This window comes from Suricata suricatta, chromosome 15, assembly GCF_006229205.1.
Source record: "Suricata suricatta isolate VVHF042 chromosome 15, meerkat_22Aug2017_6uvM2_HiC, whole genome shotgun sequence".
NCBI classification, from domain to species: Eukaryota; Metazoa; Chordata; class Mammalia; order Carnivora; family Herpestidae; genus Suricata; species Suricata suricatta.
The window spans coordinates 48,068,275-48,094,159 of NC_043714.1; the positions used below are offsets into that span (position 1 = coordinate 48,068,275).

General features: G+C 40.3%; 1 protein-coding gene across 1 annotated transcript in view; it reads left to right on the top strand.

Moving 5' to 3' along the window:
• The window catches only part of ZFPM2 (zinc finger protein, FOG family member 2), a 450,548-nt gene extending 425,468 nt beyond the window's left edge, over window positions 1–25,080 (top strand). The window contains exons 6-8 of the mRNA XM_029923854.1: window positions 16,152–16,358; window positions 18,449–18,673; window positions 21,552–25,080. Of these exons, the coding sequence (XP_029779714.1) occupies window positions 16,152–16,358; window positions 18,449–18,673; window positions 21,552–24,043 (2,924 nt within the window). The 3' untranslated portion in view covers window positions 24,044–25,080. The remainder of the gene's footprint in view (window positions 1–16,151; window positions 16,359–18,448; window positions 18,674–21,551) is intronic.
• The last annotated feature ends 805 nt before the right edge of the window (window positions 25,081–25,885 follow it).

Consider the following 25,885-nt stretch of genomic DNA (forward strand, 5'->3'; position numbering starts at 1 on the left):
GAATGCACTGAGCGCCATCTGCTGGTAATTAGCTTTTCGAAACTTTATTTTCTTACCAAACTACTCAGTCAGTAGAAATCAAGACTAGGTATATATATATTCTGCAAATTTCCCTCATTTCACATGAAAGTGTTTTATTATGATCTGTTACATAATAACTCTAAGACTTGCCTTAGGATAGAGACCCAGCAATATTTCAAATAAGTGAGTTTAGTTTCACTTAAATCATGACATGAAAATATCTACCTGGTGCAAAAAATTTTAAATATTAAAAATAAACAAAACACAACCATGTCTGTGTGTGTGTATTTGGAAGCAGTTAATAAACATGGAGGTTTAATCTTCGTCATCTTTAATCATTAAATTATATGTTAAATTATGTTATAGTTCTGTCAACATAGTTAAACATGCTACTTAAACTCCTACTCCATATTGTATTTATTAGTTAAAAAAACCCACTGTGACCACAAAGAGTCTCAGTCTTCACAGAAGTTTGAAAAGTGTGATAACAAAGACAAAGAGTACTTCTAGGAGGAATTCTGCTTCATACAATTAGTGACTTCGAGTATTTTTGTGTTATTTTTAATCTATGTCAGATCTCTGTCCTGATATTTGACGGGTCTCAAATTCAAGGACCGCAGTGATGCAGTTTTGCCTGAATTTTAGGTTGTGTATATCCAGGCAGGAAATCAGGCCCATTGTTCCCTATTACCCTTCTCTGGACCAGGTACGACATGAAACAGATGCTTCAGTGTCCCTTTCCATTAGTTCTATGGAAGGCAATTATTCGTTCTGTTGTATTAAACAGTAGATTATAAAGAACAATAATTACCAATGGGAAACTTAGAAAAACAAATTAAAAATTATAAGCATTAATTTAAATTATATCATAATAAGAAAACCTGACATGAATTGTATCCCCAGAATTTGAACCTTAATCACAGGAGTTGGGTCAGTTGTTTATCATTATACATAGCCGATGGTGTGTGTCCTAGAGTAGAATTATGAGCTCTTAAGAATATCGTGTTCTCTGAATAAAAGAATAACTCGGAAAAAGGAATATCCTCTGGCAGCAAAGAGATACGAGAAAAGTATTATATACATTTAAAATGTATTAAATACCATGAGGGGTTTTTTTTAATGTTTATTTATTTTTGAGAAAGAGACAGAGCACGAGTTGGGGAGGGGCAGAGAGAGACGCACACACAGAATCTGGAGCAGGCTCCAGGCCCTGAGTTGTCAGCACAGAGGCCACTGTGGGACTCAAAGCCGTGAACTGTGAGATCATGACCTGAGCTAAAATCAGACGCTTAACTGACTGAGCCACCCAGGTGCCTCCGCGGGTTTTGTTTTTTGTTTCCTGCTTTAATAAATAGTAGATTTTGTGAAGAGAAAATTACAGTAAATGCCCTTAAAAGTTAATAAACTGAAAAAGCATGGAATGATATGGGCCATTCAGAGAGAGGTTTCCAGAAAAACACAATGAGAAGAAATTTCACCTCTTTTCCTAGTTGCCTCTTCCCATGAGTACATCTGGTCAGCACCTAAGAGGCCTGTCTCTTCTCAGACCAGGGAGCTTCTGTCCATTCACACTTAGGTTATTGAAACCCGCCTTCGGGGAGGAGATTTTGAACAGAGTAGCGCTGGGCGCTAGTGGGGACCGGAACCCAGAAGCTGTCCGTCGGCGGTGGCGGACTGAGGACTACAAGAGGGCTGCCAGCCACTTGGCACTTGGATCTCACACATCTACCCGGCCCTGCAGGGGCCTGCCAGCCCTTCAACACTGTTCGTAGGGGTCTACACTTTTAAACTGACTCCCTGGAGAAGTTTTAATGAGCCTCTTGGAATTTAAAAAAAAAGGGGGGGGCAAAACAAAGAGGTGTAATGGAAATGGACAAGTTGAAAAAGGAATAGAGAGTTTCATTTCCAGCCGGGTGCTGGGGGGCTTTCATCAGGATGCTGCAATGGATATTTCAGAGCAGTGGAAGGAGGAAAGAAATTAAAAACAGCCTCCTCCGATGAACTTGGATAATTTATTCCTCTGCAGAACAGTAGGCACAATGTTTCATTTCCCACCCCCCTCCCTACCCCTCTCTTCCCCTCCACCTAATTTCTGAGCATTCCCAGGCTAGGCAAGAATGAAAATGAAGCATACCCCACACACGAGTCGTAATGAAAGTGCGGGATGCTCTAGGATTATTCATAAGCTTGCGAGTTGTGTATTTTGGTGGAGATTTCCTCCCTTCTGCTCCTGATTGCTGATGAAGAATGGTGTTTTAATAGGCAGATGGTAAAGACAATTACAGTTAGGGGCTCAGCTGGGAGTTACATCAGTTTATTGCAAATTATTAGTTGATAAATGCTTTTGTTTACAAGCAGAGCCTTAAGCAGCTTTGTAATCAGTTTATCAGCTGCAGGCGGAATTTTGACAGGTCGCCTTTGGGGTGTAATGTCACCTCTCGGCTAGTCATTTAAAATCATGATGGCCAGGGAGCCAGACGATCGGCCGGGCTACCTCAGGACACCACGGCAAGCTCCTGCAAGGCTCTGACACAACACCTCTTAGACCAGAGCACAAACGCAGGAATGCCGAAAGGATTCCATGAGCAGACCTTTCCCTGTTGAACTCCCATAGAAACAGCCTACCAGTGTGCCTAAACCCAACACGGGGGACTGATGTGACCTCCAACACATCAGTTCGGAACGTTTTCCAGGCCGCTCCCAATGCCTTCTTAGTTATGGGGCAAACCTTTCTGCACTACACTGCGGCAGAAATCTGGAACTGACCCCAAGGACACAGTTTGTGGGGCTTCATGTGCTTCTTAAAAGGGAGAGGAAATTATCTCAGGAGACATTTTCCTACAGGAAAAAGGCATGTACTGTGAAGAGAATAGTGCTGTGGAGAGAATGCATGCCAGGAGCTAAAAGCTCTAGTGGGGATTGCTTACAAGTTTGGGCTGAGGAATGTCCTACGTGATAGAAGAAGAGTTTAGGAAACACTCTGGTTGAATCATGCTAGCTTTGCTGCCCCACAAACTCAAAAATCTATAAAATGGGATGATCGCATTTCCTACTTATCATAAAGATAATTCCTTTAAATCAATGGGGTGTTTGTGTTTCTTTGTTTCTGAGCTCTGCTCAGACCACTATTAGGTTAGGGTTAGGGTTAGGGTTAGGGTTAGGGTTAGGGTTGTGCTAAACAATAAAGCTATATTTAATGTTTGAAATGACAAATAATTCAAAATTGAGATTGAGCTGATTTCCAAAATCCTTGCTGAAGGAGGGTGCTGAAATTTAGTAATTTTACATTGTGGCATTGCCAACATTTACCAGTAGTTTGCACTGCCATAACTACACAGCTTCAAAGGTATATCCCAGAAAGGAGTCATTAGACCATAAGTTTATAAACAGTTCATGTTTATTTACCTTTATGTTTCACTAACAATGTAAATTTTGTGGGCTTAGTCAAAACAAAGAATACTTAAATAATCATCGTATAGTAGCTCCTACAATAAGTCATTTTCATTTGTACCTACTGACTCTTAAAAGTCTATGTTTTTATTTCCTGGTATTCAAGGAAAACTTATTAATCTGATAGACTAATTCCTGAATTCAGAAGCCACTGGAATTAGGTACTAAATATCCTATAAAGTATTGACCTAATACAGGAAGATCTTTGGAAATATGACTCTAGCTGATAAATTTGAAATCATATGTAACATGTGTAAAGCAGAATCTTTCTTTTCTTAATCTCAGAAATATGGTTAAGTATCTCTATTCATTTATCTCCCTGACTCCTGTTCTAATTCGATCTCACTTTCTCAATTAAGAGCCTAAAATCATCAGAATAGAATCAACCTTATTTAAACTGACCACATGGTTCCGTAAAGTTTGTAATTTTAATGTTGGGTTCGCATAAGCTTTCTTAGAAACGAGACTATAGTTTTTATCCTCACTTCAATATTCAGCACACAATACCCAGTTCCCAATTTTCCAGTTCTTAAGCAATTAAATGTTCGGTTGACATCAGAGGAAAGGCTCCCCACAGAAGAGCTGAAGAATGAAAGCCTTGATATCTTAAATTGTAAATTGTATTTTAACATAAAGAGCATAAAAGTTGCTTTTCGTTTTTTAAAATCAAGTTAATGAAGGATAAATAGTGCATTTGGCAAATAGTTCTGCTGTGTGTCCATCCCTCTTGAATGGAAAAGGCAAAGAAGAATTTAAAAGAAAAAAAAAAAGTCTGTCTTTTCCATTGGCCCAAATACCCAAGACACACTCCAGAGTTGCTGGTCAAATCTGATCTTCCCCCCACCCGCTCCCCCATTTCCCAGGAACTGCTAGGATGTTCTATAAAAAGATGTCAGGAGTGCCAGCATGGGAAAGTTGAATGCCCCCAAATGCCCTGCATTGCCCATAAGTACAAATGAAAAATGTTAAAGATTATTTAAAAACAGGAAAGACCTTTTGCAAAATGCTTTTGATTTATTGCTGTGTATGGTGCAGATCTTTATCAATTATTCTCACTCTATTTTATTCAAAAACTATTGTAAACTATGAGTTGGCATGTCGCTGCATACGGAAAAAAAGGCATTAATCAACTCTAAATAAACAAGTGCAAAGATCTATCTAGCAACTATGAAGTAGTTAATACATTTTTAAGCAATTTTATTATAGAAAGGAGGTCTAAAAGAGTAATGCTTAATTATCTGGACTCCTCTGTGCTGGGCTCCCTTTTGATTGTATTAATGAAGCAGCTGGCCCATTGTTTCCCTTTAATTCCTCTATTGTTTTAAGAATATGTCACAGCTCTTTATTCTTTTATCAGGTGCTGTGCAGGAGGAGCCGCACAATACCTCATATTCCTACTGTATTTGCCAATGCACAAAGAAACCTCCACAGCGGTTTTCAAAGAAGGGGCACACATAATTTATAAGTTCTATTCCTTGCACTACTCCACTGTCAAGAATTTCAACAGTATTGGATTTGAATTCATTATAAAATTGGTCTTAAACAATGTGGCTACGTATAGATATACGTACTGTGGTGATGTCTAAAGCTTGAGATCTAGGCATTGACATGCCCGGTGTTGAAATGGGGCAATTATGTAGCTTTTAGGGAATTATTCTGACCAATTACTGCCAGTTATGAAAAAATTTCATTTTGCAAGCCGGCATCGTGTTGGATTTTCAAATTATTTGGTACAAATAAAAGAAGTTAATGACCAAACAAGGAAGTATCCCTGTTTCCTCCACCTCTAGAAACATAATGTCCCTCTGTATGTGTGTTAAACAGTCCATTTATTCTCCCCAGAGAATGGATTTAATTTACTTGAGTGTCCTAACAGGTATCATGGTTTACTCTATAGACCAATAGGTAATCTTTATTAACTAAACTCTGATCATCAATCGACCATCTTCCTATATACATCTTATGTCACGTGTGTGAAGGGGATAGATAGACTTTTAGATTAATGCAGGAATGTCACTGTACATCTTAAATCGAATGCTGTAGCAATTTAGTTTATGGTACAACATTTTTGTGCCAGAGCTATCTAAAAATGTCGGTTCATTTATGTGGGATTACTTTTTCTCCAAATTTCCATGAAAATTCTAAAAAAAGCCACCCATGGTAAAACCTCAAAAGTCTGATTCACATGGACATTCTCTTTTTCCACATGTGGCTTCTTTGCTTTGTTTTCCTTCTGTCAAGTGTCTGTATTTTGAGAGCTGCTTCATTGATTGTTTGCCCCTAGAGTTCTGAGTCTCTAATAAAGTGAAGTAAGACTTAATGACTTAATGCTATGCAGAAGTTCCTAACTTCAACTTTTAATGTATACTTAGAAAAGCCCTTAGAATAAATTGTTTTAAACCACTGATTTCCTTTTGTATTGTTAGGTGAGTGTGGTGTGTGTGTGTGTGTGTGTGTGTGTGTGTGTGCGCGCACACACACACACACACACACGCATGCTTAGCTTTAAATAAAGTTTCAAACTGGTATCCCTATCTATTTGCTTAAGGCTCCTTATCCTTCTACATATTGAGGCAGAGAAATACAAAATCTAAATGTGATTTAATTGGTTCAATTTGCTGTATATTTTTATGCTAAGCTTAGGTCCGTATCTTGATGAGCCCAGATGTAGTCATGCTCGAGGTTTACAGCTTCACATTGCTTGCATTTCCTCATTTTTACAAAGCAAGCGTCTATCAATCACACAGATAAATTAGAAAGAAACCTGTATAGGCATAACACATGGAAAAGATTTTTCAGTGTGCTATGTAATTATTAACCTGATTTTTACTATTGTAAGAAGCCGTGAATTGCAGATAGCATGGACGAAGTTAAATGCTTTTATACTGGATACATTTTGCTTATACAGAACTCTATAGGTATGGTCGAACAATATAATTGAAGCTTTGTCAGCTCTGTAACCTAGCAACAGATAATACTGTTAGGTTACTGAATTGCTCCTGGTTGACAAGTAGGGAGTATTTTTGTGTTTATCATGTTTGCTAATGATGGGCTCCTTTCCAAAAGGCTTGTCTTAATCTTAATTAGAGTTTATCAACAGAGGTCTGCATGACATTGTGCAGACACTGATTTCATAAATAATAAAAAGTGCAAGTGAAAAATTTGGCAGGATGGAGAGATATTTAAGGGCACTGCTTCTAGTAAGAGGAGCATGGATTTCCAAAATATAATCGAGTTTGAACTGTGACTTTATTCTTTATTATCGGAACTTGTAGTACACTTCACTGCAGTTTTGACAGCAATTATGAAAAAAAAATTTATAAGTTTCCTGTTAGGAACCGTATCTGTTTGCACAAGAACTTTGATCATAAACATGACTTAGGACAGTAAGTATGTGTTTTTTTCAAGAATGTCAAGGTCTTAGTGGTTATTACTTTTTATGGAACCTTGACTGTATCTGCCCTTTTTTGTAAAGGGAGTGGGGTGTGGGTGTGGAGACTGGGAAGAGTGACTGTGTTTGCAGCATAAGAGGCAGACAAAGAGAGGATCCTAAAATAACCTTTCCATTTGGAGGAAGCCAGAGAGTTATCAGATAGCTGCTTCAGTGCCTGATGTCATTTGATAAAGACTTCACGCCCCTGCAGCAGGAATGTGATTTTTGCATGGCTCTGGTTTGTACCATAAGATCTTTCACAGTTTTAGGGGACACATATGAGTGATCATTTTTAATAATAAGTGACCAACCTTCAAAATAATAAAGAATTAAACGTTGTAAAACCAAATGTTAATTCACAAATTTGCTAAGCTCCTTGCTGGCTTATTCAGTTGAAAGGTGATGCTAAGTCCTTACATCCTTGCTTTGTCCATCTTTCCTTCCCTTTTCACTCACACACCCACATTCTTCAATTATTAGGGAAAAGGGGGACATTTAGAGCCATTTGCAGTTGCCATTTTCTGAGTTTCAAAATCTCCCTACTGAATTGTTTGGACCTTTCTATTGATTTGATGATCAAGAGACTTGTGTTCATAGAGTCTCACTTTTTCTACCCTATACTCTATACTCTACCTGAACTATACCCTAGACGGAGATAGTTCACCCTTAAGGCAGAGATTTTTTAAAGTTTTTTTTAATTTTTAAATTATTTTTTATTTTTTTAATGGTTATTTATTTTAGAAAGAGAGAGACAGACAGAGAGCAAGCAGGGGAGGGACAGAGAGCGAAGGAGACACAGAATCTGAGGCAGGCTCCAGGCTCTGAGCTGTCAGCACAGAGTCCAACATGGCGCTTGAACCCATGAGATCATGACCTGAGCCAAAGTCAGACACTCAACCAGTTGAGCCACCCAGGTGCCCCAGGCCAGAGATTCTTAATGCCAGAGATACTTTAAGCCCCTATGGGGAGCCTCTAAAAAATAATGAAACCCAAGCATCACTCCCAGATATTTTGATTTGATTGATTTGTGGTAAGACTTGGAAATCAGTGTTAAGAGTTCCCAGGTGAATTGACTGTGCAGTCAAGATTGCCAAGTACTGTTCTGTGCTTATGTGCAGTTTTGATGCCCTTTTCGGATCTACCTCAACTTGTAATTGAAATACAGAATCGGACAAAGGCTACATTCTTACTTAATATTACCAAATGAGTTTAATATGTGTGAAATGTTTATTGTAGCATTGGGCACATAGTAAGTGCTTTCTAAGTGTTAGCTATTCTGATTCTGTGTTAGTCTTATTAGAAGGTAACCTGCAGTTATTTCCACCTGACAAATATGGACATTATGCTCCACATTGTAGCTGTAGACTTAACAGCTATATCTCAACACGGTGTAATCTTCTTGACCCTGTTTCATAAAGTGAACCATCTTATTTCTGATTCAGGGAGATAACTGTGCTAATTACTCAAAAACTGAGTAAAAAGGAAAGGCACAGTGTAGTTGGTGAACATTGGAGGTCACTGTGTCTTGACTAAGACACCTCATTTTTCTGTGCAACATCTAGAGCCCAATCTCCTTGTCGAAATCCTATCTCCCACACCTCCCTCCCTCCAATTCCCCTCTACACCTTACCTACACCCCCAGACTCATGATATCCCAGTAAAAGGGGAATAAATAAAAGCCACCTATTGCTTTCTTGGGAGAAATTAAGATAATGCATGCAAAGCACTTAACGCAGTGCTGGTACATAGCACAGAGAAACTGCTTAATAAATGTGTGATTATTACTGTTGTTAGCTCATTGGTCATAGAAGCTTAAAAAGTTGCTTCCAACTTATGATGATAATCTAGCCTAAGGCTGTCATTTTATATGAGATAGGTAAAGCAACTCTCCAACCCTCAGTAACTAACAGTCAAGTCAGAATCGGGAACTAAAAGCTCATACCCACTGATCAGTCAGGTGCTGTTTCTAGTCCACCTTTGCCCGGAGGACAAATACATTTTCAGTGCCTTTGGGTGCCACCTATTCTTCATTATTATTATGTAATCCCTTACACCGAGATCATGTGCTCTTAAGGGCTGTGCCAAGGAAGCTGTAAGAGTTTTATTAACTAAGCATATGTGATATTGCCACATATGCACCCCACCCCCTTACATAATTCTATTTGTTTTCAGATCAATATACTGTTAGTTTGGATTTGTGTATTAAAAATTTGATGGTTTTGGGGGGAACCTGGGTGGCTCAGTCAGTTAAGCGTCTGACTTTGGCTCAGGTCATGATCTCACGGTTCATAGGTTTGAGCCCCGTGCTGGCCTCTGCACTGACAGCTCAGAGCCTGGAGCCTCCTTCAGATTCTGTGTCTCCTTCTTTCTCTCTGCCCCTCCCTGACTTGTGCTTGCTTGCTCTTGTTCCTTCTCACTCTCACTCTCAAAAATAAATAACATTTTTTAAACATTGCTGGGTTTAAATCTGGGGGCATTAAGCATACTACTCTCTATGAAAACCAGAAAAAGAAATCTGTTTAGATTCCTTAAATTCCATATCCATAGAGAGTTGACAGGAACTCTCCACTGGTACTCAAACCACAGCCAGAAATCCCAATCCACAAAATTAGGTGCTACATCACTCACAATTTTCAAACCCACACAATATCCAAAGTGCATCCAAATGAAAACAGTTACTGTGGCCAGATATGGTCAACTCCATCTTAGCAACCTCATTCCTCTAGGGACTGAGCTTTCCCGATGCTTTGTTTAGTAGATTTGCTAGGAAAACTGGGAAAGGAGAAGACCTTATTCTGTTGTTTTAAACCATCTCATATGTGGGGTGCCTGAGTGGCTGAGTTGATTAAGCATCTAACTCTTGATTGTGGCTCAGGTCACAATCCTAAGGTCATGAGATTGAGCCCCATGTTGGGCTGAGCCAACTGAGCTTGGAGCCTGCTTAAGGTTCTCTCTCTCTCTCCTCTTCTGCCCCTCCTCCATGCTCTGTCTCTAAAAATTAAAAAAATAAGCCATCCTATATAGAAAGTACTTTATAAAAATTAGATTCCTGTATTTAGCCATGGTGAAAAAACTTGTGCAAATATTGGAGGTTCATAATGGTGGTTTTTACTGAAAAAATGGTACTGTCACTTTTCCCCAATGTTTTTTATTGTGATGCAATACGTATAACATTAAATATGCTATCGTAACTGTTTTTAAGCATACAATTCCACAGCATTAAGTACATTTGCATTGTTGTGCCATGGTCCACAGTGGTCCATCTCCTGAACACTTTTCATTTTGCAAAACTGAAACTGTATATCCACTGAACAATGACTCTCCATTTTCCCCTCCTCCAGCCCCTGATGACCAGCAGCCCACTTTCTGCCTCTGTGATTTTGAATACCTTACGTACTTTATTGTACATGAAATCATCAAGATTTTTTTTGTCTTTTTGTGACTAGTTTATTACACTTAATATAATGCCCTCAAATTTCTTCCATGTTTTAGCTTATGTCAGAATATTTCCTTCCTTTTATTTTTGTTTTTTTTAATTTCCTTCCTTAAATCTGAATATTCCATTGTATAGATATATATACACATATACATATATATTCTCTTTAATTTTTAACGAACTGCCATACTATTTTCCACAGTGGTATGCCATTTTACATTTTACATTCTTACCTGCTGTGCACAATGGTTCCAGTGTCTCCTCATCCTTGCAAGTACTTGTTATTTTCTGGGTTTGGTTTTTGTTTTTTGGTAATGGTGTTCTCCTTTTAAAGCCAAATGTAACATTCTCTGATGTGTTTCCATTGATCATGAGGTCAATAGGATGAAGGCACCAAAATAGCTAAATATCAACCTGATCTAGTGTTGCTGTACTCAGTTTGCTCCTTAATCAACAAATAAATACTACTGCTATCTATTGGCTATATCTACCCAAGCTCCAAGAGCCAGTGGGTGGGAAACTGGTTCTCCTGCCTCCTCAGCCCTTTGTCAGTGCTAGAAACTATTTCCGTTTCTAACTGGTCAAGATACAATCTGCGATCCATGAATGGATCCAGCCTTAGTCTTCTTTTCCAAACATGCTCCAGTGAAGTGTAGATGCATTTGCTCATGGAATCCATAGGCTTTTCTTTTCTTTCTGGTGAGATTTCATTTCTTGGATTTAGCAGGACAGTGAGAAATTAGAGTAACAGTCCCAACCAAACCAAATCAAAGGGATACTCATTTACAATTATATAGCACTTACCTATCTGATGATATTCTTACACTTTCATATATCCTAACTTATTTTATCCTCATAAGAACACGCTGAATTCAGTAGTATTATCAGCATTCCCATTTCCAAGGAGGGGGAAACTGATCTGCACAATGCTTAGGTGGCAAGTTCAAATCACAAGCCAAAATTTGTCCCCTGCTGGTCTAGTTCCATTGCCCGTACTCCTGCAGATAGGATTACATGATTACATCTCCCACTACCAATCACAGTTAGAATGGTTTTTTTTTAACTTTTTTTATGTTTATTTATTTTTGAGAAACAGAGTGTGGGTGGGGGTGGGACAGAGAGAGAGAGGGAGACACAGATTCTGAAACATGCTCCAGGCTCTGAGCTGAGAGCATAGAGCCCAACGCGGGGCTTGTACCCACAAACAGTGAGATCATTATCTGAACCGAAGTCAGAGGCTCAATTGACTGAGCCACCCAGCCGCCTCTTAGAATGTTTTATTAGAATCTGTAATGGAAACCATGTGACAATACTTGGCATTTCTCTCTCCCTATAAATGACTCCTTCAAGTTGAATACTCTAAATTCACCATCTAGGGGCACCTGGGTGGCTCAGTCGGTTCGGCGTCCAGCTTTGGCTCAGGTCATGACCTCAGGGTTCAGGGGTTTGAGCCCCACATCAGGCTCTGTGCTGACAGCTAGCTCAGAGCCTGGAGTCTGCTTCCGGTTCTGTATCTCTCCCTCTCTCTCTCTCTCTCTCTCTGACCCTCCCCTGCTAGCACTGTCTCTCTCTGTCTCTCAAAAATAAATTTAAAAACACTAAAAAAAAAAGTTTGTTTTAATAAAATAAAATAAATTCACCATCTAAACAACTCAGCCAAACAGTTTCAAAGAGCCAACCTTGATTTTTGCGGTGCCATTCTCTTGGTTCCCCTATAACTTTTCCAAATATATGTCTCTATATCTTCAAATGATATCTTCTCCTCCACTCACATCTTAATTGTTGAGACTTCCCAAATTTCAATCTGTGTCTTTTTTTTTCCCTTTTACTCTGCAGTCTTCCTGTATTACCACATCAAGGCAAAGAGCGCCCACAGTCATTTAGACTATGCTCCTGAATTCCAAAATATTTTTTTTCCTCCAGCCTTATGTCTCGTCCAAATTCCAACTGCCTCCTCAATACACTCATGCTGAAGTCCCCCTCAGGGACTTCAGACTTCACATTTTCAAAGCAGAATTCATTATTTCTGTGCATGCACATACATACACCAAGCACACACGTGCATGTTTGGAGTCAAACAGAAGGAAGTCTAAACCATGATTCTGCCACTGGCAATGCATATAGCTTTGGGCAAGTTAGTTAACCTCTCCAAGCTTCCATTTTCTCAAACTAAAACAAGGAAAAGATCACCTACCTCACAGAATAATTGATGGGATTAAAAGAGATGAAATACATAGACCACTAGTCTATTGAGCCCAAAGAAATTAATACAATTAATGTCTATTTAATTAATACAGTTGTCTTCTTGTTGTCCGTATAATAACACTGTTAAGACACCAGTTTCACTGCTTCCTGAGTGGCATCCCCGTCCTCTGGTTTCCCAGACTGGAACCTTCCTGTTATTTTCAACAGCCTCCTTTCTTTTACTCATCTTCAGGAAATCAGCCCAATTCTCTGTCTTGAACCTGGCCCTTTTCTCCCTCACAATTTACATGTCTCACAACTGAACTAGCACAACAGCCTCCAAATGGCCCCTGTGGCAACATTTCCTGACCCTCCCCCCTTTCCAGTTTACGGCCCTCATTACCCTGAGATCTTTATTCTGGGGGAGAAAAGCCGGAGAATTTGTTCATTTGATCTTACTTGCCAAGTTCTCTTGCCCTACTCTAAACTTGTTGGGGTGAGTAAGTCCTGATAGCAATGTCTGCTAATTCCAGCGGCAAATGCTACAACTTTCACCATGGCCGATTTCAAGTCACCAGGGTGATACCCACCAGCACACAGAATTCCTGACAGTTGGACATTGTGCTCTGTGATCCCGTACGGGCTGGTGCCACAACACCCCTGTCTGTAACCAGCCCTCTCTCCCTGAGACCCCAACCTCCAACAGGTGGCCTCTGAACCATTATCAGGACCAGCCAGGCTCTTCCACAATCCTGCACCTGTATGCATGTTCCTTTATCTGCCAGTAATGATTTCCCTGTCGGGTCCCCTACACATACTTCTGCTCTTTTACCTTTATTCTTCATGAGTCAATAAAAAAGTCACCCTGACTCGCCTGACTCCGCCAAGAAGTGTCCATCATTCACTCTCACATTTTCTTCAGTGTTAGGGGGTGACACCCGCCACGTGGTGTTGTCATTCATCTGCCTATATGTACATTCTTAATTGTTTGTGAAGCCAGGGTGCCCAGCCTGGCATGCAGCAGAGAGTTCAATGAATGGCTGATGAATGAATGATTTGAAAGAAATCGTAACTCAACAGAAACTTCCTCATCAAGTCTACACAGTACATTTTCAGTCTCATTCAGCTTTTCTAAGGGGTATGCTCTGACTAAAGTATACAATGAGATAAAATGATAAAGATTAAATAGGGGCACTTAGGTGGCCCAAACGGTTGAGCGTCCGACTTCATCTCAGGTCATGATCTGGTGGTTTGTGGGTTGGAGCCCCACATCGAGCACTGTGCTGACAGCTCAGAATCTGGAGCCTGCTTCGGATTCTGTGTCTCCTTCTCTCTCTGTCCCTCCCCAGCTCATGCTCTGTCTCCTTCTCTTTCTCTCTCTCTCAAAAATAAACATTAAAGAAATTTTAAAAGATAAAGATAATAAAACATGAAACATTATTCAGTATGGCAGAAAACAGATAAATATTACAATTGCCAGGATGTCTAACAATGTCGAAAAAAATCATTTTTGCTTACTTTTCATTGCACTTAACGTTCCTAAATCTTATTTTACTTACTTATTGGATCCTTCTGGTTCAAATTTTGAGCACAAGTATTCTGAGACATCCTCCTGCATGGCTCGCTGCTGGGATAGAGATTAGTTATGAGTGGTCCCTTCTCTAAAAATCCCAATTTCTCCTGGGAACCTGAGTCCAAACCTTTCCTTTTGTGAAAGATACCCATGGCTGGATTTACCAAATGTGTAAATGTATCAAAAGGGGTAAAATATCACCCATCGTGTAAGTCATTCAGTTCATCACTGAAATCCGGCGACTCCAAAGACCAGGCTATGAAGTAAACCTGAATTGTCTTGACGTGCTCTGCCCGCTTCACCTCTCTCTTGCAAAGACTCACTTAATAAACTATTCCCCAGAGGAAAGATAAGGCGCAAATGATTACCTTGTCTTCAGCTGTAAGTAGTTTGGATCTGTACGGGTATCAGAGAAGCCATAGCAGGTGAATGCAGAAAGATTCCAAGGGGGAAGAATGGTCACTGGCCAGCGAAACCCCACCACCAAGGGCTTTTCAGTGCTCAACTGTTACCACAATGAGGTAGTTTAGCTTCTGTTATTGGTAAATAAATCAGCCAGTGCCAGAGTGAAACTGTTTTTCAACTTGGGTAAACTTGGCTGCTTTCAGATCTGTGAGAGTCAGTGAAAAAAGTTCAGTTGTTTTCTACCCTTTGAGTATATTTATGTTTCACTTTGGGTCCATTTGTGTTTCCCTTTGCGACTTTCACACAAATTCAAGGTATGTAATCTGGGCTTTATTTTTCCACAGACATCTTCTGTCATGGACGGGGCCGCTTACTCAACCTTTAAAATGTAATCAGCTGGTGTAATTAACTGTCCATGGTCTTTCTGGAGGTGTCCCGATTTCTTCTGCGTAACTGCCATATCGCACGCTGTTGTTATCTTTTGCAGCAGATTTTTACCACAAGTTGTTTAAAAACTATGATCTATTTAAGGATGGAAGAAATGAAGTGCTGTTGAAGACACAGTTATGCTGAAAGATAAACAGAGCAATATTACTTATCAGAATGGGTACAATTTTTGCTTGCTTAATGAGCACAATATATAGCTTTGCAATATATACACAATGAGGAAAAAAGCTTTATAACATATCAAGTAGGCCACGTTATTTCAGGCATAACTGTATAGGATACGTATCTAGGCCTGAGAGTGTAGATAACAAAATATAAGTGCTTTGCCTGTCTAAACATGTTAAATAAATGAGCATACGCTATCGCATTGCAATACATTAGAAGATGTACTTGCATAGTTAATTTTCTTTTTAATGCACCACACGTGACCACTTGAAGTGCGGAGCCAGAGCATATCTTAGTATTTGAAGAAAGGGTTCTTTTCATTTAAACAAATCTTTATTTAAATAAGCCTTTTGAAAAGGATCTTTGGCATATCTTCTTTTCAGGAAGTTCAATCAGGGTAAACGGAGATAAAGAAGCCACATTATAAGGAATATTATATAAGTAAAGATCACTAAGCCAAAAAAACCAAAAAAAGGCAGCAGACATAAGGAGAGTAAAACTAGCTGGAATGTCGTTTTAACTTTCTAGATTTTAGGAGCTTTTGTTTACTCTTTTTTATAGTTTTAGGCATTTGGGGAAGAGAGAGTGTGTGAGGGAGGGCGAGAGAAAGAAATAACTTCTGACTTCCATCAGGTACAAAAAGGGTGACTTCAAAGGCTCACCTGAAGTAAATTTCTGAGGTTGAATCCCCACCATGCCTCCTCCTAAGCGTGAGACCATGTAATAGCGTGGTGGTTAATGATTAAGGCAAGCCCCAGAAGGCAAACGGTTCACAAAACTCTCTGCAGATTATGTCTATTCTTGGCTCTCAGTCCTGTCCTGCTGTCGGTCACCGGAACAGTTCGTGTAATGCGAGGAATACAATTTTGCACACAGGAGGGCAGCGGAGGATGGCCATTGTCTCCGTCGGACACTCCACCCCTGGAGAAAGTGATGTGAAAAACAGGAGAAGATGCTATTGACATCAATCTAATGTACAGTGGGCTCGAGCATTCTACGTCAATTCTATCTTTCTCTTTCTTTTCTCTTCTTAATAGGGGGTCAGCTTTGGTGCACAACTACGAAGGCCATCTCTGAGGGCGAAGAGCTAATTGCTTTTGTGGTGGATTTTGACTCAAGGCTACAAGCTGCCAGTCAGATGACCCTTGCAGAAGGGATGTACCCCGCGCGCCTGCTGGACTCAATTCAGCTGCTTCCTCAGCAAGCTGCCATGGCTTCTATTTTGCCTACAGCTATTGTCAATAGTAAGTGCTGAGTGCAATAGCCCCGTACAATAGCTTTGTAGTGGTGATGGGTATTTATGGGAGGGAAAAAATGTCTACTGATAGGCAACCAGGGACAGACTTCTTTCTCCAGTGTTGTGATTTCATTTTATCTTCTCTCGAACTTTAAGTGTGTGTGTGTGTGTGTGTGTGTGTGTGTCTGTGTGTGTGTGTGGTCGCCTCTCCTGGGAGTATGAAAAGAACACTTATATTCATTCATTTCAGGTTGGATTCTCAAATGTGACACACACAGAAAAACTGACCTTCTAAACTAGCTCAACAACATTTAAGCTATTTAGTTATGAGAAGTTGAATAGCTTTCATGGATGCTTCTTTAGTAGAATAACTATAGTTCTTCTTTGTGAGCCACAGAGTTAAAAACATTTTAGAAAAGGAAAAAATAATGGGGTGCCTGGGTGGCTCAGTCAGTTAAGCCTCTGACTTCAGCTCAGGTCATGATCTCATGGTTTGTTGAGTTCGAGCCCGCATTGGGCTCTGTGCTGACAGTACAGAGCCTGCAGCCAGCTTCAGATTCTATGTCTCCCTCTCCCTCTGCCCCTCCCCAGCTCGATCTCTCTCTGTCTCTCTCGCTCGCTCGCTCGCTCTCTCTCTCTCTTTCTGTCTCTCCCTCAAAGTTAAATAAACATTAAGAAAAATTTTTAAAGAAAAAATAAATCAAACTTTGATTAGATTTATTAAGAGGACAAATAGCCTCTGTAAATCAAGACATCAGCTAATACAACAACAAAAAGAAACATAAGAAAATAAAGAAAAGTACATATAAGCTGAGAATAATATCTATGGAGAATTCAAAAATATGCTCTCGCAAATATGTTTCTGTAATTATTTTGTTAAAAAGACTAATGAACTGAGTTTGTATTCCTTGAATACAAAGTGACACTTTATATAACGGAAAATCAGTAGACCAAGAGTCCCAAGATCTGAGTTCTGGACTCAGCTCTGCTTTCTTCTAGATCTGTGAGAAAATCTGAATAGCAGTCACATCTTAAGAGAATAGATTCCAAAGTTAGGAGGTTTGGAAAACCTGAAAATCCCTAAGACTCTGAATGATGTAGAATATGCAGATACTGAAATGATGTGTTCATATTAAAAAAACAAATATTCAACACAATCATGTCCTTGCTGTCCCGCTATCCTTTAAAGGAATTCTCAGGTGTATCTGGAATTACTCTATGTCCACACAGTGAATCCAGCACACCCAACCCCAGGTAATATTTTTGGATCTCCTTCGTGTAAATATAGTTATTTTCTCTTACTGGATCTTTGGTTCTGGTAGTGAAGAACTTGAAATAACATAGACCCAACTTGAATTTGCGGTAAGAGGGGTTTTGTTACCAGGGACACCAGGACTACCTTATAATATTGTGAGGCTCCAATGTGTGAATGTCGTTTGTTAATTATCTTCCCTCTAAATCCTTCTCTGACCTTGTCCTTCGTCACCCACCTAATGCCCCTCATTCCAAGGACTCCTCAGATGTCTCTAGCAGAATGAGCATCGCAGCCTAATGCAATTACCTGACCACTTGTTCATCAATCCCAGGAGACCTTACGATCCCTAACAACAGCCATTTGGTCTTTCATTTTGCTTCACGCCCAGCTCAGCATAGAGTCCCGCACATAGTTGGCATTCTATAATTAATTTATTAAACGAACAAATGCTGTCAGTATTTGGCATCGGGGCTAACTTTAGTTCAGCTGTTAGATCCTTGCCTTTTAGCCAATCAGATAAGCCAATTCACATTCCTCTTAATAAACGCATATTCTTCTAAATTATAAATACAGTAGGAGCAATTTAAATGAATCTCCTGTGCTTTTAATGGTGGAGTCGCCTACCGTACCACTTTCAGAAGAGTCTGTGGGTAGGTAAATGGCACTGGGTGTAACATTTCTTTAAAAGCTTAGTCCTGCGCTGTGGACTACACTCATCGCTGCCTGATGGCCCAATTCAGAACCTGAGAGCAGCCTCCGGGAAAAATGAACTAAATGCCACGCCACCCATGCTTGGTTCCAAATGGGCAGCAGCTCATGTGTCCCTGTGTTTTCACCTGCAGAGGATATATTTCCTTGCAAGTCTTGCGGCATCTGGTACCGGAGTGAGCGGAACCTGCAAGCCCATTTGATGTACTATTGCAGTGGGAGGCAAAGGGAAGCTGCTCCAGCGTCAGAAGAAAATGAGGACAGCGCGCCTCAGATTTCCAGCCTCTGCCCCTTCCCGCAGTGCACCAAGAGCTTTTCAAACGCCCGAGCACTAGAAATGCACCTGAATTCCCACAGCGGTAAGTGCTCCCCTTGTTCCTTCATTTGCTCCAGAAAACTATCCTTCTCTACAGACGTGCATATATTCATATATGCAAACATCTATGATTCTCCGTCCATCTGTGCCTATGAAATCAAAATCAGACTTGCCAGACCAGCTGATTGCTATCTTATGTCACTTGTCATCAGTATATTCTACTCAAAGGACTTGGGTCTGAATTCTTTCCTAACAATTAGACTCCTCATATTGCAGGCCAGATTTGGTTAACAGCATCATTTGAGAAATAAAGTCTCAGGACCCTTTGTGTATTGTCATTAATATTCATTGATTTAAGTCTCAAGTGATCTTTGGAAACTGACCATACTGTTACCCATGTGGTAGGAAATACACAGTAGGTACATACAAATAAGTATTTGCTGACTGGAAGGAACACTGTTATTTTGATAGATCCAAATAAAATCACATTTGAGAGATTCACTTTTAAATATGAATCTATAAATGCTCTTCTAGAGCACGCATAACAGCCTCACTGATTTTTATGACATAAAACCACTTTTAGTACCACGTTTTTAAATTCCTTAAGAAAAATGAAGCTAACAAATGGGTTTGTTTTGCTGTGTTTTGCTTTAGTTCACTCTTAACGGAGAGGTCGCAATTATTCCCATTTTATTTTGGAATTATATGCCCGAAGATTGTTGGTATCATTACAGAGTATTCTAATTCTGTATTTTGTTTAAATTAAGTTAATCTAATGTACAGAATTATACTCAGTTTAGATACTTCTAGGAACATTTTTGAATAGGCAAACCAAGGTTTAGGCATCAGAGTTCTTCAGTTTCTTTAATACAAAACTTATAAAGTCCTTCTGAGTGACTTCCTTCACCGTTTTTGCTTGAGTTGAAGAATTAAAAAACTGAAATGGCTGAGTTTTTTGAAAAACCTAGCCCTAGTGCTCTAGTACAGTGCACGCTTTTGTCTTTGAACCTATAAAAATAGGCAATTTCCTTTCTAGACATTCTCTTCCCCTTCCCTACAAATGAGCTATCTTTATGTAGGTGATAAGGTAGAGGAAGCAGAAACAGGTCAGCTGTCTCAGATGGTGAATAGTCAGTCATTCACAAAACAAAAATAGAGATAGAGGAAACTTTCAGCTAAATAGAAAAATGAGTATTGAGTCAGTTAAGGAGAAAAGGAGACAGGAATAAGAAGTCCCCTTTTATTGCTATAGGACTGGGTTTTTCCTACCATATTTTCAGCCAATAAATAGAAAAGGCAATTTTCATTTTAGTCTAAAGTGCAGAGGGCACAAGCCATGCCTGACTTAGCTATATGGCAACAAATGAGAACTAGAATTGACCTTAGTGAGTAAAAGTATCCAGATCTCAATTCCAATACATGTGGGAGGGGGTGGGCGGGGGGTATGTTTTTCTCATAACCACCAAACAGTTCTCCAGATGCAAGCGTGCCCCATAATTTAACTTAGTTCTAACACTATGACCTGGAGCAGAGTCAGATTTTACAGATTAGGGAGTCAGCCCCCTGCTCCAACTTCAGATGCCAGTAGAAAGCCCAGGTTGTTACCTGTACTTTGACCAACTGTCTATAAATCAGAGGTCACTAAGATCTCTCTATGTCTTCAATTAGTTTGCTGGATTGACTCACAGAACTCAGGGGATCCATTTACTCACTAGATTACCAGTTTATTATACGAGGTAAAGATTTAGGAACAGTGAGATGTAAGAGATTCCCAGAGCAAGGTTTGTGGAAAGGGTGAGGAGCTTCCGTGCCCTCTCCCAGCCTGCCAGTCTCCTCCAACCACCTGGGAAGCTCTCTGAAACCAGTCCTTTCCGGTTTTTATGGAGGCTTCATTTCATAGGCACGACTGATTAAATCATTGACTGCTCAGTCTCCAGCCCCGCTCCCTTTACCTCCTTCCCCTCTGGAGAGGAGGGACTAAATATTCAAACCCTCCTAGTTACAAGGTTGGTTTCCTGGGCAACCAGCCCTACCCTTAGGTAACCTAGGGCTTTCCAAAAGTCACTACATTAACACACACAAAAAAATACCTTATTCTTATCACAGGAAATTCCAAGGGTTTAAGGAGCTGTGAGCCAGGAAGCCTGGTCAAAGACCTAATATATCTGAATGACCAAATACACATTACTTATAAATCACAATATCACAGTAAGGTTTACTTACCAATCATTGGTGATATTCAAAATAATTTATAACTGACTAGAAACAGGCAGTGATTGGTCAACAAGAAGGTCAGTCTTAAATGACTGTATTAACATACTGGTGTCTACCAGCCGAATATCAGCCCTGGATTGAGATAAACCATGTTCAGCAAAATCAGTGCATAAAAAGCTAGATTTGTACCAAAGATAAATTAAGGGGTTATTGATTACTTTGCAAAATGGTTCCCACTTGGATTCTTTTTAATAAATACCTAATCTAGAGCACTGGGAGTTATTTGATTTGCAACTGGGTTATCAATGTCAACTCTAACGCCTGCCTGCTTCTTCCTAGTGCAGGGCATAGTGTTGTAATGAGAAGGTTATTGGATTCGAAATTATAAAATCGCAGGTTCGGGCACGGCTCCATGCTTTAGTACCACAATCAATTCCCTTGACCTCCTTGAATTTATTCCCTGACCTATACAGTGGAGACAATGAAGGCTGTCCCAAGTGCTATGATAATATTTTTGGCTGTGCTCTGGAAACCACGAGGTGCTATTACTCAGATGACCAACCTGACAAAAGACGTCACAAGAAAAAAGTTAATGTCACAAGTGAGAGTCTGAAAGATTTCAGTTCTTTCCTGCAATGTAAAGGTTCATAGCGTTAGAAAACCAGCGCATGTGGTTCTCAGTCTTCTTATTTTGTATGTCTCTCCAGGAGTGAAAATGGAAGAATTCCTCCCCCCTGGTGCTAGTCTAAAATGCACCGTCTGTAGCTACACTGCTGATTCCGTGATCGGCTTTCACCAACACCTGTTCTCCCATCTCACTCAAGCTGCCTTCCGATGCAATCACTGCCACTTCGGCTTCCAGACTCAGAGGGAGTTATTGCAGCACCAGGAGCTCCACGTCCCTGGAGGCAAACTTCCCAGAGAAGGTGACATGGAACACTCTCCAAGTGGAACCGAAGACAGCTTACAGCCAGCCCCGGACTTGCTGACCAGAAGCGAACTCCCCCAGAGCCAAAAGGCCATGCAGACTAAAGACGCGAGCTCTGACACAGAGCTGGACAAGTGTGAGAAAAAGACTCAGCTCTTTCTCACTAACCAGAGACCAGAGATACAGCCTACAGCAAATAAACAAAGCTTTTCTTACACGAAAATAAAGTCTGAGCCCTCCAGTCCTAGACTTGCCTCATCTCCGGTCCAGCCTAATGTTGGGCCTTCTTTCCCTGTGGGCCCTTTTCTATCTCAGTTTGCTTTTCCCCAAGATATCACAATGGTCCCTCAAGCTTCAGAGATCTTAGCCAAGATGTCTGAACTGGTACATCGGCGACTGAGGCACGGGAGTAGTAGCTACCCTCCCGTGATTTACAGCCCTTTGATGCCCAAGGGCGCCACTTGTTTTGAGTGTAACATAACATTCAATAATTTGGATAATTATCTAGTGCACAAAAAACATTATTGCAGCAGCCGATGGCAGCAGATGGCCAAGTCCCCAGAGTTCCCTGGCGTTTCAGAAAAGATGCCTGAGGCCGTGAGCCCCAACACTGGTCAAACCCCCATAAACCTTCTCAACCCAGCTGCTCATTCTGCTGATCCTGAGAACCCCCTTCTTCCAACATCCTGCATCAATTCTTCCACTGTTTTAGATTTAATTGGGCCAAATGGGAAGGGCCATGACAAGGACTTTTCCACTCAAGCTAAGAAGCTCTCCACCCCTAACAGCAATGATGATAAAATTAATGGAAAACCTGTTGATGTGAAAAATCCCAGTGTCCCCTTAGTGGATGGGGAAAGTGACCCAAATAAGACCACCTGCGAAGCTTGCAACATTACCTTCAGCCGGCATGAAACATACATGGTCCACAAACAGTATTATTGCGCCACGCGCCACGACCCTCCACTGAAGAGGTCCGCTTCCAACAAAGTGCCTGCCATGCAGAGAACCATGCGCACCCGCAAGCGAAGGAAGATGTATGAGATGTGCCTACCCGAACAGGAGCAAAGGCCTCCCCTGGTCCAACAGCGATTTCTTGACGTCGCCAACCTCAGCAATCCTTGTACCTCCACTCAAGAACCCACGGAAGGGCTAGGAGAGTGCTACCACCCAAGATGTGATATCTTTCCAGGAATCGTCTCAAAGCACTTGGAAACTTCTCTGACCATCAACAAATGTGTTCCGGTTTCCAAATGCGACACGACTCATTCCAGCGTTTCCTGCCTCGAGATGGACGTGCCCATAGATCTCAGCAAAAAGTGTTTATCCCAGTCTGAGCGGACGAGCACGTCCCCCAAAAGGCTGCTGGACTACCACGAGTGCACTGTGTGCAAGATCAGCTTCAATAAAGTGGAGAACTACCTGGCCCACAAGCAGAATTTCTGCCCAGTCACAGCGCATCAGCGGAACGACCTGGGTCAGCTCGACAGCAAAGTGTTTCCAAACCCAGAAAGCGAAAGAAACAGCCCTGATGTCAGCTATGAAAGAAGCATAATAAAATGTGAGAAAAACGGAAACCTGAAGCAGCCTTCCCCTAATGGAAACCTATTTTCATCCCACTTAGCAACCCTGCAAGGCCTGAAAGTCTTCAGTGAAGCGGCTCAGCTCATTGCCACAAAAGAGGAAAACAAACATTTGTTTCTTCCCCAATGCCTTTACCCCGGAGCAATAAAGAAGGCAAAAGGGGCTGACCAGCTTTCTCCGTATTATGGAATAAAGCCAAGCGATTATATTTCCGGTTCCCTTGTCATCCACAACACTGACGTCGAGCAAAGCACAAATGCCGAAAACGAATCCCCTAAAGGCCAGGCCTCCTCAAACGGGTGCGCCCCGCCGAAGAAAGATTCTCTGCCGCTGTTACCCAAAAACAGAGGCATGGTAATAGTCAACGGTGGACTGAAGCAAGACGAGAGGCCGGCCGCCAACCCACAGCAAGAGAACATTTCCCAGAATCCTCAGCATGAAGAGGGCCACAAATCCCCGTCTTGGATCTCTGAGAACCCGTTAGCCACAAATGAGAATGTCTCACCCGGAATTCCTAACGCGGAGGAACAGTTGTCTAGCATAGCAAAAGGTGTGAATGGCTCCGGCCAGGCTCCCACCAGCGGGAAATACTGCCGCCTGTGTGACATCCAGTTCAACAACCTCTCAAACTTTATAACTCACAAGAAGTTTTATTGCTCATCACATGCGGCGGAACACGTCAAATGAAATAACTTCATCATTAAACACCAGTCACCTTTGGTACCAGTGTTTAGTATGTGGTTCCACCCAGTCCAGAAAAACAAAACAACAAAACAAAAACAAAAACAAAAGCTGTTTGAATTACATCTGGGCAATCAGGAGAGAATTCATTAAAGCTGAGTTGAAGACTTAAGGTGTAATTTCATTACAGTCCATTAGTAAAGTGTATTATTGGTGCCATTTTCAAAAAAAATTAATTTATTTTACCAGCAGTATTCATAGCTGTGGTTATGTTATTTTTTATTTAAAAACTTTATATTAAAGTCATTTGTAATGTTATTGTATAGTTATTGTGTAGCACATATGGTTTGCACTGTATAGTAGCTTTTAAAGAAACTAGTCACGAACAATACCGAAAAGCATTTTAGAAATAGCTTCAAAAGCACTTGTGTATCTTGATTTCTTCTTATATGCTGTTGCAGATATATGTATATGCTAAAATATAACTTGCAACAATGTTCTAAATACACATGCTATAAGTTCGCCTTAAGATTTCAATTCTTGGATAATCAGGCTCTGTTTGCACTTTATATTTTAGCAAATACAGTCTCTTAGTCACTAGGCTTTGCATTTGTATGTAGCTGTATGTTTCTGTCCATTTTCTTAATCTTAAACATGTATGTTAAATGAAGATGGCAATTTTTTTCTTGTATAGTACTTGTATTTTCTTTCGCTGATGCAGCTCTGTCTCAATTTTTAAACCTTTGCTGTTAAATGCAATACTTTATAAAGAATGAACAAAATTACTGGAAGCAGTATTGTAAGTAATGAGGTAGTATTAATCAGTTTTATCTTTTGAAAGGCACAGTCTAAATCGAAACCCTAAACTCAATGCTGCAAGTATGAATTTAATTCATATATAAGATCTATTTAAATATAAGAGTAGCAATACTGCACCTGGTGATCACAAAGATAATGTTCTACTTCTGATAGAAATAATTTCTCAACAAATGTTGTTACTATGCATGTATATGGATGGAATAAAATTCCAGATTGTTGGAGAAGTTTGACAGACTTTTTTTCTTTAAAATACAAAGGGAAGTCTATATACCTATTCTTTGTGATGAGAACAGGTTCAAATATATTAGATAGATAGATAGATAGATAGATAGATAGATAGATAGATAGACAGATATAGATAGATAGATGATAGATATAGTGACAAGTCAGTAGATCAGTAAAGGAATAGATTGTCCATTATATGCACCTAATTAACATAACATATGTAACATCATATTAGTATGAACAAGATACTGCAAGCTATGGAACTAGAAGACTTTTCCATTATATCTATATATAACAAACACTATCTTTCTGTTCTCTACCCCCCACCACACTGTAGCACAGAAAGAGACAATTTCCCATGTCGAAAAGACCTACAAAGCCTATGCACAAGACTTATAACATGTTGCTCAAAAACACCCAACTTTTAAATGAAGTTTACCAGAGAGAGAGGTTTACATTATTAAGGAGCAATGAAGTGGTATAGTCAAGTGATTTTGATGAGTAAAGACATACAAGTTTCACGCAATTTGCATAAGACCCTAGATTTCACACGTCTCATTTGTACATTCCAAGGGTTTGCATATTGATGGGGAGTGGAGAACAGATGACATGAGTCAGATCACGGAGGGCTCTCCAGGGGTATTGAGGTGTGATTCAAGAGGCAAGGCACCTATTGCCAATCACGACAAACTGCAATCTACTGCAATTTTAGAAACATCCTGATCAGAAAAGACAATGACCTCCCTGTAGTTAAGATGCACCATTTGCAGGTAGGTTGTGATGCACTATTCTTTGTCCATACTG